The 18016-nt window shown below is 34.2% G+C and overlaps 1 protein-coding gene across 4 annotated transcripts in view; it reads right to left on the bottom strand.

Moving 5' to 3' along the window:
* LOC150089037 (ribosomal protein S6 kinase beta-1-like) overlaps nt 1-18016 on the bottom strand; it is a 213800-nt gene that overhangs the window by 41349 nt on the left and 154435 nt on the right. For 3 of the 4 annotated variants that reach the window (XM_090369789.1, XM_090369787.1, XM_090369786.1), the window contains exons 11-12: nt 9085-9150; nt 1870-2010 (exon numbers count right to left, since the gene is read on the bottom strand). In XM_090369789.1, coding sequence (XP_090225915.1) covers nt 1870-2010; nt 9085-9150 — 207 coding nt within the window. Of the gene's footprint in view, nt 1-1869; nt 2011-8992; nt 9059-9084; nt 9151-18016 lie in introns of all 4 variants that reach the window. The other variant, XM_090369788.1, reaches the window with a different exon arrangement.

Genomic DNA, 18016 nt, shown 5'->3' with positions numbered 1-18016 from the left:
TCTACTCAAAGAGCGTGTGCTACTGCAATCCCGCTCCTGCCCACTCGGCTACGGAGGTCTGCATCATACGAGTACGTCATACCAGTCAGTAAATAGCTGTATTCGTGTGGTGATTTGTTTGAAGTTGGAGTGGTGAGATGTACTGACAAAATTGTGTGATTAAATGTCTTGAATATTGCCTTCCAAGTGGCACAGGAAATATTCTGAGGGGAGTTTTTTAAAAGATTTGGCCAATTTTGGAAGGCACCCTTAAAAAGGTTCGCCACCCCAGGTCTAGTAGGTTCTGACACTGAAAATGAAAGAGGTGATGTTGCAAAATATCTATCGTTTCATCTATTTCTTCAATAATACTGGGAAGAGTACTGGAAACTTGTCCACAAAAAATTTCAAATTTGAAACTGATGCACTGCCCTGCCTGTCACAGCTTTTATAAGAACATCATTCTTCCATGGCATGTAGCATAAAGTACTTCCTGATGGAGCAAACGAACAGAATCTTCTCCTCTTGTTTTAGACCCTCAACAATTATAGCAGCAGAAATTCCCATGGCTAAATCAGAACCATCCTTCTGACACTGTATTTTGTTAATCTAATTCCAAAATGAAAGATTTAAAAACTATCTATTTAAATACTTTAAAAAGTATAAGAAATCTACACATCACATTCTTCAACTTATCTAATGACTTCAGTACATGGCTGTGAGGAATGTTGGATTATAGAGCTATGTTTGGATTTTCAAACATTGGTGTAACATTCTCTGTCTCACCAGTTTCTCTTCTTTTTTTTGTAAAAAAAGGGAAGAGACGCTGGTGAGATAGAAAATGTTACAAAACTACATTACAATAGTGAGACAAAGAATGGGTCAGAAAGATGGGTTCTCTATCATAAATCTGGAACTCTGGCAGCTAGTGTATTTTAGGAAAATACAACCTATAGAAATTCAAATTGTGTCATGAAATCAGAGAGACATGTTTCTCTGATTTATTGACACTCAATTCATCCATACTTTCACATTTAAGAAAACCATTAAAACACACTTTGTAAAATCAATTCAAATGAAAATCCCTTTCTGTCTATCATGTCTTATTTTTAGAATAAATCATTTAAAAAAAAACAACAAAAAAAAAAAAAAAACATACACACACCTTACCCTTAGTATTAATACAGATATTCTGCTATTTTTACCAAGTGTAGATTCATAAAATCCTTGGGTAGAGAGCTGAAATGTGGGGAAGGAGGGCGAGATTCACCAATAATTTCCTATAGCATTCAACATAGCACAGCCTTAACTGGGTTTCACATACATATGAGAATTATCATATGCACATGTGTGAAACCATAGGATAAGTCTCGCTGTACCCATGCATTACAATGTTTCTGTTGATCACTGCTGTACCCCCATAGAATGTTCTTGCTGAGTGAGGATTTAAACACCTTGCCTACACATGGGTTGGCCTCCCCCCACCCATTAAAATACAAATGTTTAAACCAAATGCTGTACAATTCTGGCTCAAAGTGGTGATGCCAAACCTTGTTATTAGCCACAATCTTGTGCTGGAAATAATTTCCATTTTTTTTTTGTATTATAAATGCTACACAGATAGTCATATGTGCAGCATTTTTACTTCTCAGTAAGCACATCCCTCACTGGGCAATTAAAAATCTAAAAATCTTATAAGCATTTATGATCTACAGAAATATGAATCCATGAAGTATTTGAAAAACAGGTGAAGGATTTTCATAGTCTATAAACACTATATATATTTATCCATCTTTGTAGTATTAGCCCTGCAACTTGTATAAGTAGTATGAACAGTAGTATAAATACTATTAAATATAACTAAAGGAACAACAAAACAAGTGTTCTTACAAGTTGTGGTCTAAAGGGTGGTTCCACTCGTCTTGCTAAAACATCATCCCAGTTGACCATCTTAAAAAATGGGTGATTCTTAATAGCTTGGGCATCTTCTGAACCACTACCTAATCTCTGTGCAACTTGTCGTTTCAGTAGCTGTAATGATATAAGTAATAATAAAAACAGAAAAAGGAAACCTAATAATATTTAGCTTATCTGTCACATGCCCAATATTATTATGTGCAAAGATATGCGACTCCACATAATTGTAATCAAAGAAAAATAAAAGCTACATACACAAAATGTAAACAGTGACAAAAATGAAGTGCATAACTAGTTTTTAATACAGTTAAAGTGGAAATAAAGAATTTGTGATTACAACATAGCATTTCCTTCAAAGCTTTATGATTTTGGATTAAGTTTCTCTTTACTGTATTTCATATCTTTACCAGAAATTCTAATAATGTATCAAACTCATACAAATAGAGAAATTATGAGAAACATTATACCACAGACTTGAAATTGTATTATTAAATTATTTTTCTTTTCAATTTTTTTTATTTACAATTTATTAGTGATACTGATGATTGTATATCAGCAGGGTTGTTATTGACACTAATGATAGTATGCTGCTGCAACAGGATCTAGAAAAGTTGAGCAGGTGGGCTGAGAGGTGGCAACTGAAGTTTAACATTGACAAATGTAAAGTACTGCATATGGGAAGCAGTAACCACAGAGTAATGTATCAACTGTGTGGTACTACACTGACATAAGGTATGTTCGTGTCAGACGGCACCTGGGATTTCTCCCATCTCCGCGTGTGTTTCGCTGTATCGAGGACAGTACACTGTCAAGCCAGAGACTTGAAAGTGTGTGGGTCGTGTCTGTGCAGTGTGATATGTTGTGCCCATTGTTTATCCGGCTTATTGGCCGCCAGGCCCCTAGTGGGGCCCGACGTTGCCCATACCCTGCCACGTGGAGGCTAGCCGGGTGTATCCAGTATCACAACAATTTGCTCTGGCAGGTCCTGCCACCTAGTTTCCTGGGATTTCAGTGGCTAGGGCCTATTTAAAAAAAAAATAATAAATAAATAAAATAAAATAAAAGTTTATGCATTTGACATTAATGCTTAATGGGATTGCTGTTAGGAAATCGCTGGTTAGGGTTGAACACTAAAGAGATGTGTTAAAGGCCAAATAGGTCGGGCAAGATTTTGATGTTATTAAATTTAGACATGTAACGCTAGATAAAAGCTGATAGTGTTAGATATCTTAGAGATTTGCACAAAACCGGTAGAATTTAGACGTTGGTTATAATTTGGCGGCATTGTTAAGGGGTGTACTCGGTCGATTTAGTGAGAGATAGGGGGGGGAGATTGAAGACTGGGGAGGAAACAGATAGAAGAATAGGGACGGATAGAGTAGGCATCCCCAAAGAGGTCAGTGGAGACGAGCCCCACCAGGCGAAATATGGGGGGTAGGCAGGGAGGAGAGGAGACAGAGGTCCATCTCCTCCATTCCCTGCCTGGGGATGGGGTTTTAAAGGGAACCAGGTTAGAGTACCCAGTTCGGATCGCCAATGGCGTGTTGGCAGCAAAGCCGCAGAGTGTCTTCGTCGGTGTCTTGTCCAAGGAGTGTCGAATCCGGTATGAAGGTCCAGCTGCCCATCCCGCTCTGGGGGTGGGATATGTTAGCTGGCAGTGGGGAACCTACCAGGTGAAGGGGGGGAGACGCACACATTTACTTCATTCGGAATGTGCATTCTCACTCTACTTGCATTCTTTTTTTTTTTTTTTAATTTTTTATTTATTTATTATTATTATTTTTTTATTTATTTATTATTATTATTATTATTTTTTTTATACTTTTTCCTTATTTTATAATTTTTTTTTATACTTTTTCCTTATTTTATAATTTTTTTTTATTTATTATTATTTTTATTTATTATTATTTTTTTTATACTTTTTTCTTATTTTATAAATTTTTTTTTTTTTTTTTTTTTTCTTTTTCAGTCGACTCATTCATCTTTTTCTCACACACCAGGAGGGGATGCAATGATGGGTAGCGTAAATTTAAATACTAATTAAAACCAGGGTTAGTGTGTACTTAACTTAGCATTTGTGTTCTTTTCTCTCACGCTTGCACTTTTATTCATTCTTCTAGTTCTCATCTCATTTATTCGACTCTTTCTTTCTGCACTGCACTCTCTGGGCACCGCAACTTACTGTTATTCTTCAGTTGTGGTGCAGGCCTAGCTGCAAGGTTTTTTTTTTTTTTTTTTGCAGGCCAGGGGAGAATGCAGTGATAGTGTTTATGTGGTTTGTGGTACTACACTGACAGTGGTAGAGAGTGAAAAGGGCCTGGGAGTAATTGTGCAGGCAGATATGAAGTTTTCTGAGCAGTGCAGATGGTCTGCAAGAGTAGCTAATGGTGTCTTGTCAATGATATGCAGGAATTTTTCTAGCGGGGATGAGGTGATTATCCCCTAGTATAATGCAATGGTCAGGCCACACCTTGAGTACTGTATACAGGTCTGGAGGCCTCATTTCAAGAAGGATATAGAGCTGTTGGAACGAGTACAGAGAAGGGCAACAAGATTAGTGAATGGAACAAAGGGTTGCTCTTACGAAGAAAGGCTTAAGTTTTGCAAATTACAGTGTCTGGAGACTAGGCACCTGTGAGGTGATCTGATTGAGGTGTGTAAAGCCTTGAATGGTTTGAGCATGCTCAATGCTGATGGGATTCTTCCTCTTGCTCAGAATAATCGCCTGAGAGGGCATAAATTCCAATTGAGGAAAGACAGTTGTAGGATAGATGTGCAAAAGTTTGCCTTTAGCCAGCAGGTGGTTGATTGCTGGAACAAACTTCCATCTGTCGTTGCAGAAGTTGATAGCTTAAATAGATTCAAGGCAGAACAAGACAAACATTTGGAGCAAGTGGATGGGTGGATGGGTGAAATGGGAAGGGTGTGTGTGTGTGTGTGTGTTTTTTGATGCTATATAAGCTTGCTTTCTTGCATCATGTGCCTTTGCTAATATTATAATGCAATTGCACAGGCATACAATGGTTTTAGGGGCTGGCTAATTTTGTGTCCATTAGTAATTTATATATGCCCAGTCCAAAACTGATATCCATTTTTCTCTATCACATACAGATTCTGCTGGCACATAAAGAAGAGTTACAGGAGGGTGTGAGGCTACCCAACAAGGAGCCAATGTCCACTGCTCATCTTGTGGAGTAACCTAGTAGTAGGGAGCCAAATATATGACTACTGAAGCAACAAGAATCAACTACCAATATGGAATTAAGCCAACTAAACTGAATAAATTACAGGTTGAAATCTAATCACCATGGTTGTTGTTGTTTTGGTTTTTAGTAGCATTAGCAACTAAGGCCATATTGCCCCGGGATATGCGGTGGTCATTCCCTGACCTTTCCGCATCCTCCGTATTTGGTGGTGACGAGCTCGAACCTCAGTCTAATCAAGAAGCGTGTGCTACGCACTGCTGATCCTTCCCACCTGGCTATGGAGGCGCCTTGATCACCATGGTAGAGGTAACGTTTTGAACAAACGTCATGATAGATACCACAGAAACTTCACATAAATTTAAACTGCAAAGAAGTTGAATTAGCAGAACTAGGTCAAATAAATGATGGAAACTTGGTAAATCACATTGGATATCATGAAAACCAGGAGCTAGTGTAAAACAGTATTATAATTAATTTAATCTGGAAAATAATAGTGCAAGGAAGATGTACCAACTATATAACTAATTTGGAAGAAAGTTTAATTGACTAAGAGGTAATTTAAATAAGAAAAATTTTAGCTGGAAAATTGGACAATAAAATTTGTTCTGTACATGCAGCACAGCTGAAGGCTCAAAAAAGTTAACACTTAACAGATCTTTAATAGAAAAAAAAAAAATTTAAAAAGCGCAATCTTTCTCAGTGGAGATTTAAATAACATGGTAAGAAAGGAAAATTTTAGGAAAAAGATAAAATCTAATAATAATTAAAAAAAAAAAAAAAAAAATTCGACTTTCATAAAGATACACAAGTTTGGAGAGAGAGAATAATAGGGAAAAAAAAAAAAAAATTTACATCATTACAGAAAAGGATCTGTCTGTCCATCCATATGTAATAATAACTCAAAATGGATGTATTTTCATGCAATTTTATATTTGGGTTCTTCTGCAAGATTTGTTATTGTTATTTGGTTTTTTTTAGGAGCATTAGCATCTAAGGCCATATTGCTCCGGGGATATGCGGTGGTCATTCCCTGACCTTTCCGCATCCTCCGTATTTGGTGGTGACGGGCTCGAACCCCAGTCTAATCAAGAAGTGTATGCTACGCACTGCTGCTCCTTCCCACCTGGCTACGGAGGCGCCAGCAAGATTTGTAGAAATAATTGTAATTTGGAGAAATAATTGCCAGAAATCTAGCAATTATTTCTCCCTCAGTCCATCTGCATATAATAATTCAACTCTCAGTATAGAAATTCTCATGAAATTTTTTTTTTTGCTCTTTTAGAGTGATTTTTTAAGCATTCCTAAATTTCATTAAAATTGAAACTAACCGAAATTTAGCAATTATTATTTCTTTGTCCATCCACACCGTAATAACTCAACCCCCAGTGGACAGATTTCTATAAAATTATACAGTACTTTGCTCTTTTCGAATGATTGTTTGAGCATTCTCAAATTTCATTAAAACCAGACAAATAGAAATCCACAATTATTATTTATTTTTTCATATATATATCACATGGGATATTCATATACTGTATACTGCAGCTGAAGCATTGGATATTATGTTTGTTGCCACGTGCTGGTTGGAGAAATTAATGGGCAATATTGGTAGATGAGCAGAAACAACATGTTCCCAATTTGCATATAAAAGTCATTGCTTTTTACTTGTTTTCTTTTTTTTTTTATTAAATCATGAACGATTACTATTTGCCAATATTCCTGAAATGCAATCCACTACATACGTTAACTACCTTATTATTGTTATTAGTGAACTGAATATCATAATATTCAATTAACTAATACTGAAACTGTTAGTAACTAATATTTAATGTATTAATAACAACCCTAAACATTTTTTTAAGAAGCAATATTGGAAGTACCATGAAAAATCTGAGAATAATCTGTAATTCTTTAAGAAATTAAAGGTAAATTACACTCCATGCAGGTTGAAGTGCCCATTATTTCACAAATTTCCATTAATAATATTATTATTATTTATCACTAGTGAAAATGAATTATTTATTATGTTTTTGCTGTCATCACATAAAAAAATGCATGTTAAATGTAAATAGTGGCAGTCTCACGATTTTCAAAAAAAAAAAAGGGGGGGGGGTCTAAAGTGTTTCAGGAATTCATTAAACTTTATCATGTATCAGTAAAAAAATTTAGTAACTAATATTTAATGTAATTATTAATAACAACCTTAAATATTTTTTTAAGAAGCAATATTGGAAGTACCACAAAAAAACTGAGAATAATCTGTAATTCTTTAAGAAATTAAAGGTAAATTACACTCCAGGCAGGTTGAAGTGTCCATTATTTCACAAATTTCCATTAATAATATTATTATTGTTATTATTTATCACTAGTGAAAATAAATTATTTGTTATGTTTTTGCTGTCATCACATAAAAAAATGCACTTTAAATGTAAATAGTGGCAGTCTGAGGATTTTCTAAAAAAAAAAAAAAGGGGGGGGGGGTCTAAAGCAGTGTTTCAGGAATTCATTAAGCTTTAATTATCATGTATCAGTAAAAAAAAAATTCACATTATTTTGATCATGGAACGGGGTTTCTTTAGCCCCCTACCTGCAACTGCCACTAAGTATTTTCATTGAAATTTATTACATATGGGCATAGAAATATGAATAATTTCTTCTTATTTTTTCCTTAAATATTGTATAAATTTTCTGTTCTGGAGCAATGACAAAGTTTCATGCTTATATTTTATGGTACCAATACAGTTTTAAAATTTTAACCATAATCAATAAAAATTTTTTTTTATTAAAACTAATGAGTATTTCTAGTGGCCAAAAAACAGTAATTACAAAATTTTGAATTATGTTTTAAAAATAAACTTAAATATTGAAATCTACTGCTAGAGGATCAAGCATTAGAGTAACAAACACAATTTAAAATCTTTTCTAATATTAATTTTAAAATATTAATGTTAAAGTTTAGGGTCTGTCAGACTACCACCTGATACCATTCATGTAAAAAACTGGACAGTAACTACAGCCAAGTTAAGTTTTTATATATATATATATATTTAAGTTTCTAAAGGCCTCAAAAATGAGGCAGATTTACTTCCAGGTCTTCTAAACTAAAGTAGAAAACAGCATGATGTTATGATGCATAATTTATGATTAAGTATAACTTGCAAGATGCAATGGAATTGAATTATTGTTTAAGGTTACTCATCAGCAGGATAACACATGAAGAACATAAAAAAATATTACTTCTACTACATATATTACGTAGCATGAGTCAAGCTGTCAATGAACAAATTAATACAATGGGGTATTCAAAAACACAAGATATTCTTACAAAATTGAATTAAGTTTAGCATGTGAAATTAAACAGCACAAAGAAGGTAAAATTACTAACTAAACTGAGCTCTAGTGTATCTGGCTGTAAAAAAACTTAATACAAAATTTTCTAAAAAAACGAAATGAATAACAATATAAAGGTTTATGGCACCATGAAAATAAATATATATTATAGCTTGATCACTTAGCAAAAAAACTCTGGGGGTGTGGTTACATAAAAGGAATTACCCAGCAGGTAGGTTACTAATAAGCAATGTCAGAATGTTTGTTTACTTCTGCTTTAGATTCCATATGCAAACACTTTTCCTACCACTGCTGAAAAATGTCCCCAAAATTCCAATGCAAATTTTCTTCATGCACAACTACTGCACTGTGCAAGTTCTTTTCTAAGGGTCAAACTATAATGCTAAATGTCAAATAATGAGCTGCTGACCAGATAGGATTTTTTCCTTTGTCTAAACAGTAACTCCATGAAAATTTGGTTATAGAGTTATTTTATCTCATTTTATTGACACATCATACTTTCAGCAATTTTAATATAATTCATTATTTCTTAAACATACCTTTCTTACTAAATCCCTAGCATCAGGAGCGAGGTAATTCGTAAAATTAAGTTTACACCTGAGGATCTGAAATTAAAATAGATGAAACATACCTTTCTTAATAAATCCCTAGCATCAGGAGTGAGAAAAGGTGCAAGATTAAGTTTACATCTGAGGATCTGAAATTAAAATATATGAAAGGAACTACTTTTACTAACTTAAATATTTATATAAATCTATACTACTGAGAATCCTGTATTGCATTTACACAACATTTTACTAAGCATATATATATGCTTAATCGGAAACTAGGCACCTGCGAGGAGATCTGATGAAGTGTTTAAGGCTTTGAAAAGATTGAGTAGGCTAATGTTGATATCATCCTTACGCTTTCTCAGACAACACACATAAAGGGGGACAAATTTAAATTGTGGAAGGTCAGCTGCAGGAAAGATGTGAGGAAATTTGCTTTCAGCCAGAGGATAGTTGACTATCTGATGTTGTAAAAGTGTATAATTTGAATAAATTTAAGGAAGAATTAGAAAATTATTAGAGGGAATGGACAGGTGATGTGAAAAGTTTTTTTTTTTGGCTGATTCCGTATAAGTTTCCTTTCTTGCATCATTTGCCACTACTAATACTAAATCTGCCAACATATAACATTTTACTCTCTTGGGAAATAGCAGATTAGCAACTAAGGCTATATTGTACATGTGTATTATGTCTGTGCAACTAGGCAATCATGGGCTGATCTGCATGTTGTATATTATTGGCAGGTTGGCAACTGAAACTGAAAACTCTGAATAATTCATGGGGAAAGCCTCCCCTTAAAATTGTTAATGCTTCAGTACAGGAGTGTATATTCTGATATGCCAAAATATTTAAATCTAAAAACCTAGTCACTGGAGATGGAGAGGGAACTTTCCAATCAGAGAGACTGTTTCTTTTTGTGGTTTTCTTAAATGAGTTCTTTTATGTAATATAGTGCTCATTAGTTAGCATGCATTATATTATCTATTTATATTTACAAACTGTGTAAGTTTTAAATTATTCCCCTGTCCCCAAAATATATTGAGGAAGACCCACAAAAATCCACAGCCAGAGTTCACAATGTGTGCTAGGCTCAGATGAGTTCAGGCAAGTTGTTTTATGGCTATATTGGCAAATTAGATCATGACAATGGGTCTATTCCAAGAATAAAACAAGTTAAAAGTAAGCCATAAATAACCTATCATGTAAAAATGTAAATACACCAAAAAAAAAAACAAAAAAAAAAAAAAACAGTAAACATTAATAAAAACAAACAGGAATGTGTACATTGTAAGTATTAAAAGAATTAATTTATATGTATACTGATACAGGTTTACAGTCTTGTAAATATTTAAAAACATCAGATACATTGCCTCTGTGCATCTGACATTTTTCAGACAAGCAGAGAAAGATAAAGTCTGATAGAATGTAAAAGGCTGTTACATAATTAAAAGCACTAAAACATAAATGTTGTGTAGTAATAAAATTATTGCAGGGAAAACAAGCCTAATGGCCAAAATTATATAGAAGAGTCATCAACCCTTAGCAGGAAGGAATAAGAAATATGATTGAGTCCCAAGTGGAGCCAAGCAAGAATGCCATCCTCTTTTTGAATTTATGTGCGGGTTAAACCAGCAGAGTTTGATTACAGGCTTAATCAGGCATAATTTGTTTTTAATGTCATGCCATGACATATTATTATTGGGAATATAATTTAATCCTTATTATTTTCCTGTAGTATAAGAAACTTAGAGACCAAGATTACATATGGGAATTGCTAATTGCTGAAATGTCAGTCCAACTGCTTCCTTCAATGCCAATGTAGCTAAGGATCCAGAAGAAAGATATTAAATACATTCACAAAGGAAATTTTTCATCTGTTGGAATAGAGACAGAACTGAATGAAGATTATAATTTGTTGCTGATAAAACATGTAATGTATTTAAAGAGTCATTATATATGCAATAAATCTCTGGTATTAGCAAATTTCAAACAAGCTTCAATGCCAGCTATGTAGGAGACAATTCAGCAGTGTATATTCTGATTGGATACAGTTTTGTCTGGAAAGGCAACATTATCCCATATATGATTTCCCATGCTCCAGTTCTTAAGGGCAAAGTCATATGCTGGTATCAGGAGCATGCCAAGGAGGAAGGGGTGGCCCTGCTGACTGGGCAACCATGCCTACAGTAATAATGTAGTTCCCCGAGTATCTCTTGGATACAAATACCAAATGGATAATTGACACTTATGGGTGTTATAAAAAATTTCCTAAATACAGCTTTGGAGCTGAACACTCCCTTGATATCATGATCTTTTGCATCACATTTGGTGTATATGAGGTGGGTGGAGTGTCTGTATTAACTATGTCAGCCTGGCTAACACTTTAAGAGAAAAAAAAAAAAAAAAACCCTTATTTTGTAGTTCAGTAGCACTTGATATACTGGAACACAGCAAAAATGATAAGAAGGCAGCTATAGCAAACCAGTCCAATGGCCACTGAGACTATTCGTGAGGGTAGTTGTGGGTCACAAACACAACCAGAAGTTCCTCATACTGTGTGTGTTATTTCACACTGGAAGCAATGGGTTCTTTTATTAGTCTTTTCTTTTTTTTGTTCCTCTATTGAGTCAACTGCAAACCACATGCCTACCTGCTGATTGTATTCTCCCCCCTATACATTTCTTTTGGCCTTCATTTTATAAAAATTTAATTCTAAATCTGCCAATTTCTTAATCTTCTGTTTTATCATTGTTTCCTGGCATGTGCCTTGCGTCAGGTACAGACTCTTTATACTGCCATCTTTTTTTGTGCAATTTTGGTGGCTGACTCTTGATAACGACATGACAGTTGTGTGTTATACAACAATATCATTATCTATTTTTATTTGTATATTTTTATATGTAATTTTTTTCCCCCTGCGTACTGTAGTCTCATTTGTTCCTTTACCCCTTTACTTGTATCTTAATTTATATTTATTATGGTCAGTGGGTTCTTCTTGACTATCAGTGGTCCTAGTTCATGAAACTATTTTCTAATTGTCACTTTCCCCCTTCCCCTTTTTTGAATACTATATATACATATATAATTACTGCTGTAAGAGTGTATATGTACAATATAAGTGCTCAAAATGAGTCTTCAGACTCAAAAGAGCAGATGATATAATATAAGAAAGTTTGTAAGAAAGATTTATATATAAACAATATAATATAATAAAGGAAGAAGAAAGAATGAAAGAAAAAGTGAAAAGGAAAAAGAAAGAGTTTTATGGGCAAAAGCCATGGACAGAATGTACCCAATAACCATAATGAATATAAGTGATATTAGAAATAGAGTGATGAAATATAGAAAATGTAGAGAAATGAAAGAAATTACAGTAAAAAAAAAAAAAACATAAATATATTGCCATATAGTGTGTAACCCTGGTATCATTTTCAACAGAGCATTATAACGGCAATACATTTATCCATTTTATTTTTATATTTATGTATATTTTATATTTTTTATACCATAATTTCTTTTTCCTCACCACCCTTTTTTTTTGTACTGTTTTTATTCCTTACTCTTTTCTATATTTCTCCACTCTATTACTAACATCACCTGTGCGTGTGTGTGTGTGCGTGTGTGTGTGTTTAGATATGAATAAATGGCAAAGCAGCAGGACCTCATAAGGTCACTGTTGGCAAGCTGGTATATAAAGCTCTGGCCAAACTTTTTTTCAAAATTCCTTCTAAGAAAAATGCAGAGCTGTCCTACTACACAAAAAAAAAAAAAAAAAGAAAAAGATGACAAAGAAGATTTCAAAAACTACCAACTGATAAGCCTATTGCCAGTTATCTACAAGGTTTTCACAAAAATACTTTCAAGAAGAATAGCACAATTCTTAATTTGGCAGAACTGAAAGAACAACTAGATACAACAGGATCTAAAAAAGTTGAGCTGATGGGCTGAGAGGTGGCAGCTGAAGTTTAACACTGATAAATGTAAAGTACTGCATATGGGTAGCAGTAACCCCAGAATAATATATCAACTGTGGTGCTACACTCAAGAGTGGTAGAGAATGAAAAGGACCTGGGGGTAACGGTGCAGTCAAATGTGAAGTTTTCTGAGCAGTGCAGATGGTCTGCAAGAGTAGCTCATGGTGTCTTGTTAATGATATGCAGGAATTTTGCTAGTACTGATAAACAGGTGATTATTCCTTTGTATAAGGCAATGATCAGACCATGCCTTGAGTACTGCCTAACGGGTCTGGAGGCCTCATTATTTTAGGAATGGCGTTGAGTTTCTAGAACGAGTACAGAGAAGGGCAACAAGATTGGTGAGGGGAACGAAGGGGTCCTCTTACCAAGAAAGGCTTAAGTTCTGCAAATTGCAGCACCCGGAGACTAGACACCTGCAAGGTGATCTGATAGTCGTGTATAAGATCTTGAATGGTTTGAGCAGGCTCAATGCTGATGGGATTATTCCTCCTACTCAGATTACGAACCTGAGGGGGCATAAATTCAAATGAGGAAGGACAGTTGTAGAATAGATGTGAGGAAATTTGCTTTTAGCCAGCAGGTGGTTGATTGCTTAAATAAATTTAAGGAAGAACTGGACAAACTTTTAGAGCAAATGGATGGGTGAAATGGGATTTAAAAAAAAAAATTTTTTTTGCTTATGCTGTGTAAGCTTGCTTTCTTGCATCATATGCCACTACTAATGCTAATGCTAACAAGCAGGTTCCAGAAGTGGCTTCAGTACAATGGATCACCTACTTACAGTGTAGCAAGTTATAGAGCAACACAATGAATACAACTTCCCATTATGCATGACCTTCAACTGTGAAAAAGCATTTGACTCAGTCATAAAACAAGCAATAATCAATGCCCTAATTACCCAAGGTGTAAATATAGCTTACATCAACATTCTCTAATCAATATATGAAAAGACGACTATATCATTATGGGCAACAAGGGGAGACAACCTCCCCAAAACTATTTTCTGCAGGTTTGGAATAAATTTTTTTGCAAGCTAAATTGGGATAATAATGGACTCAAGATAAATGGAGATTATCTGACTCACTTATGATTTGCAGATGATATAATTCAACTTTGCCAATGATCAGGAAGAACTGCTGCAAAACATTAAAGAACTACAACATGAAAGCAAGAAGTTTGGTTTGAAGATAAATATCAAGAAAACACAGGTTATGTTCAACAAATTTACCAGACCAAAGAAAAAAATGAAATTTTGAACATAATTAAAGAAGACAGAAAAACATGTGCTTGGATTTGCCAATAAACCAAGGTCTATGACATCACTGAAAGAATAAAGTGCTTAAAATAGAAATGGGCAGGCCACATATCAAGAAGAAATGACGATACATGGATCAAATTAATTTTGGAATGGATACTGCTTGACTTTAAAACATCCAAGAAAAAGACCGAAGTGAGGTGAATCGATTAAATTGTGGAATCTGCTGGTGTTCAATGGCAATAGAAAGCACAAGACCTCCATTGTTGAAAGCTTATCGAGGAGGCCTTCATCCAGTGGACGAACAATGGCCACTGGATGAAGATGATGATCATTGAGTAGTTGATAACTGCAACAGTATGGGTGGAAATGTATCAAATAAAAATGGAGCAGAAACAGAATGTCTCACAGATGTTCTGGTTCTGCTGCATGTCTTTTCTATAGATACTTCCATGGATACTGTTCTTCTGAATTGGCTTCTATAATTCCCACTCTCTCTTCCAAGACAGTCCGAACATGTGCCACAACCAGTTGACATCCTTTTGCTGTCCAACTTCAAACTCGCAGAACCCACTTTTCTTCTTCCTCATTTATTAATTCAACTTCCGTTTTCTGGAACAACCTTGCTTCATAGGTATTTCCTGAAACCTACAGAAATTCAAGTCTAGTGTCAACTAACATCTTCTTTCACTTTCTCAACCTTCAGTCCATGCACGGTACTTAGTCCTACAAGTTCTAATACCTCTCGTCTTTGAAAAATTTCTCGAAATTTTTCATAAAAAAATAAAAATAGGATAGGTACCAACACTTTCAAACACTGAGCTGCTAAAGAAGAATGTTGGTGAAGGTATAATAATCGAAATAAATTTTGCCAAAGTAATAAGTTGAAATGTACATTCCACAAGATGCCAACCTTTAGAAAAAAGGGAAGGGAAAGTGCAAGCATATCAAAGGAAGGTATAAAAGGTGAAAGAATATAAAAAAAAAAAAAAAAATGCCAATGATCTGATTAATGTAATGATATAATATATAATACTAATTACCAGTATTGATATACATAGAGTAACGTGAACATTCTGCAAAATTCTGCTTTAATATGACTAAAACATTGCTGATAATAATAAGCAAAGTAAAATAAAATGTAACATCAGAGCAAACTTTGTCAGGGGAACGACTACTATCACAATCCATTGAGGCCACATTGTACATTGGTGCTGATACAAGCAAATCAAAATCGAAAATTAAATTATAATTTTAGAATATGCATAACCAAAATGGTGATCCTGTTGATATATTAACAAATAAAATATGAAAATATAAGTTGCAAATTAAATTATTGATTACGAATTAAAATTTCATATAATAAAGCATATAATCGAAATATAATTAAATAAATAAATAAAAAAAAGGTATATCCAGACAGATGACATAGATCTTTAGTGATATTGTATCCACTCTATTCTTTACGATTAAGTGGTTGTCATTTCTCCTACCCTTACTCTCCATGCATTATATGCAATAGTCCTTTAAACTATCATGTCATTTGTCTGGATATACACCTCTTAGTCTTTTTTTTTTTTTTTATTTATTTAATTATATTGTATGAAAATTAATTCATAATAAATAATTTAATTTGCAACCTACATTTTATTACTTTATCTATTAATTATTACTATATCAACATGCAGTCCATAGCATTGGGACTGCCATTTTTGCCTATGCATATTCTGAAATTATAGTATTTTGTTTTGTTTGGTTTTCTTAATTTTCTATTTTGATCTGCTTGTATTGGCAGAAATGCATGCCATAACTATGGTTATCCCAATGGATCATCATAGATGTGGCCAACTAACAAAATATGTTATGATGTTCCATTTTATTTTACACTGCTTTCTTCCCTGCATGATATTCTACACATTAACTTTCATCCGAGGCCTTACACAAGAATTGTTTATTATTATCAAAGTGTTTCAGTCACATTATAGCAAAATTTACACAACGTTCACATTGTCACTATATGTATATCAATGCTGGTAATCAGTATTATAAAGGAGCCTCCGTAGCCAGGTGGGCAGGAGCAGCAGTGCGTAGCACACACTTCTTGGTTAGACCGGGGTTAGAGCCCGTGATCCACCAAATACGGAGGATGCGAAAAGGTCAGGGAATGACCACCGCATATCCCCGGAGCAATATGGCCTTAGTTGCTAATGCTCCTAAAATCTAAAATAACAACAACCAGTATTATATATAACCATTAGCATTTTTTATATTCTTTCAGCTTTTTATTATCTTCCTTTCTTACACTTACACTTTTCTTTCTCTTCTTATTATAGGTTGGCATCTTGCAGAATGAACATTTAGGCTTATTATTTTGGAAAAATTTCTTTTCCATTAAATATATATATATAAAATTTACATTATACTGACATGCTTGGAGGAGCTGGATACCTTTGTTAGCCATGGTTCCCTGTGCTGAAGAAATGGTCACACAGGAAAACAGTGATGGTGATGGTGACTAATGATGTTTTGGAATTTACAACAATCCAGAACATCACATCAGTCAATCATCAATGCTAACCCAGTTCAGTTGTCTTTGCACATGTGTACACTCACATTTCACACACACAACACAAATGAATCAACACTCTTGCCTGTGTTAATTTACAACTATGTGGTCTGCTGTAACATACTAGAAACAGACAACTGAATTCTATTTCTAGACCCAAAAGAGCATGATCAATTCAGGTCTTTCCAGCATTTAACTTCTAAACCGAATGCTGGAGTTGCCTGGGAGTGCTGGCAACCTGAGGTCCACTATTAATATTAGAATAAAAGTAGTTCATTTGAGAAATTAAAAGAAATACTACTTGAAAAACAATGCCTTATATGTAAATACTGTCATTCAAGTGCAAACTGTTTTTCTAAGTCATGCATGAGTATATAAAAAAAGTACACCAGGTACTATGATCTTAAGAGTTTTAATAAACAGCAATATAATTTTCATTAGGGAATTTCATAGTGATAACCCCAAAATACAAGTTATATTTCTCAGAAGAGCCCTCCCTCACACAAACTTCTTTGTCAATGAGACATTTTTCCATACTGCAAAACAGACACCGAGTTGTACTGTATTATCTACTGCAGAAATACCAATAGTAGGCAAAAGGATGGTTTGTGTGCTGGCAGCACATTTCAAAAAAAGTAGTAAGTATACTTCCCACCTTCAAGTTTGAACAAATGGGTGCGAATTATTATTCACTGCAAAAATGCCAATAGTAGCAAAAGGATTGCTTGGGTGATTGTGGCCAGCACATTTCAAACAAGTAGCAAGCAGCACAGAGCAAAAGCTTCATATTTTAATGAGTCATACATCGTGGACAAATTTTCTTCATTTTTAATAAACATTTTTTATTAATGTCAGATACCTGTAACTCTAACATTCTAAAATATTAGAGTCTGAAACAGGAATGACAGTTTATAGTCTTTTAATATTGAAATTGCTAAATTAGTCTTCCAACTGTTTGTGAGATCAATTAATTGCAAGTTAAGATTTTTCTAGTCTTCTACTAGGAAATAGGATAATTTACCATAGACATGCAGTATTCAGCCTACCCACATAGGCCAGCATACTATAGACTGCTGACACCCACAAAAACAAAAGAGAAAAAAAATAATAAAAAGTTGCATTGGTCAAGAAGAAAAGAGAAGACAGTGACCTAACAGCACTTAATCTATATCTGCAATAAGGCCTCTGAGGTTGGGATTATTCATACCACCAAT

Source organism: Mastigoproctus giganteus, chromosome 3, assembly GCF_048544385.1.
Source record: "Mastigoproctus giganteus isolate SK-2022 chromosome 3, ASM4854438v1, whole genome shotgun sequence".
Classification (NCBI taxonomy): domain Eukaryota; kingdom Metazoa; phylum Arthropoda; class Arachnida; order Uropygi; family Thelyphonidae; genus Mastigoproctus; species Mastigoproctus giganteus.
The sequence above is the reverse complement of the archived record's forward strand: the minus strand, read 5'-3'. Positions and strand labels throughout refer to the sequence as shown.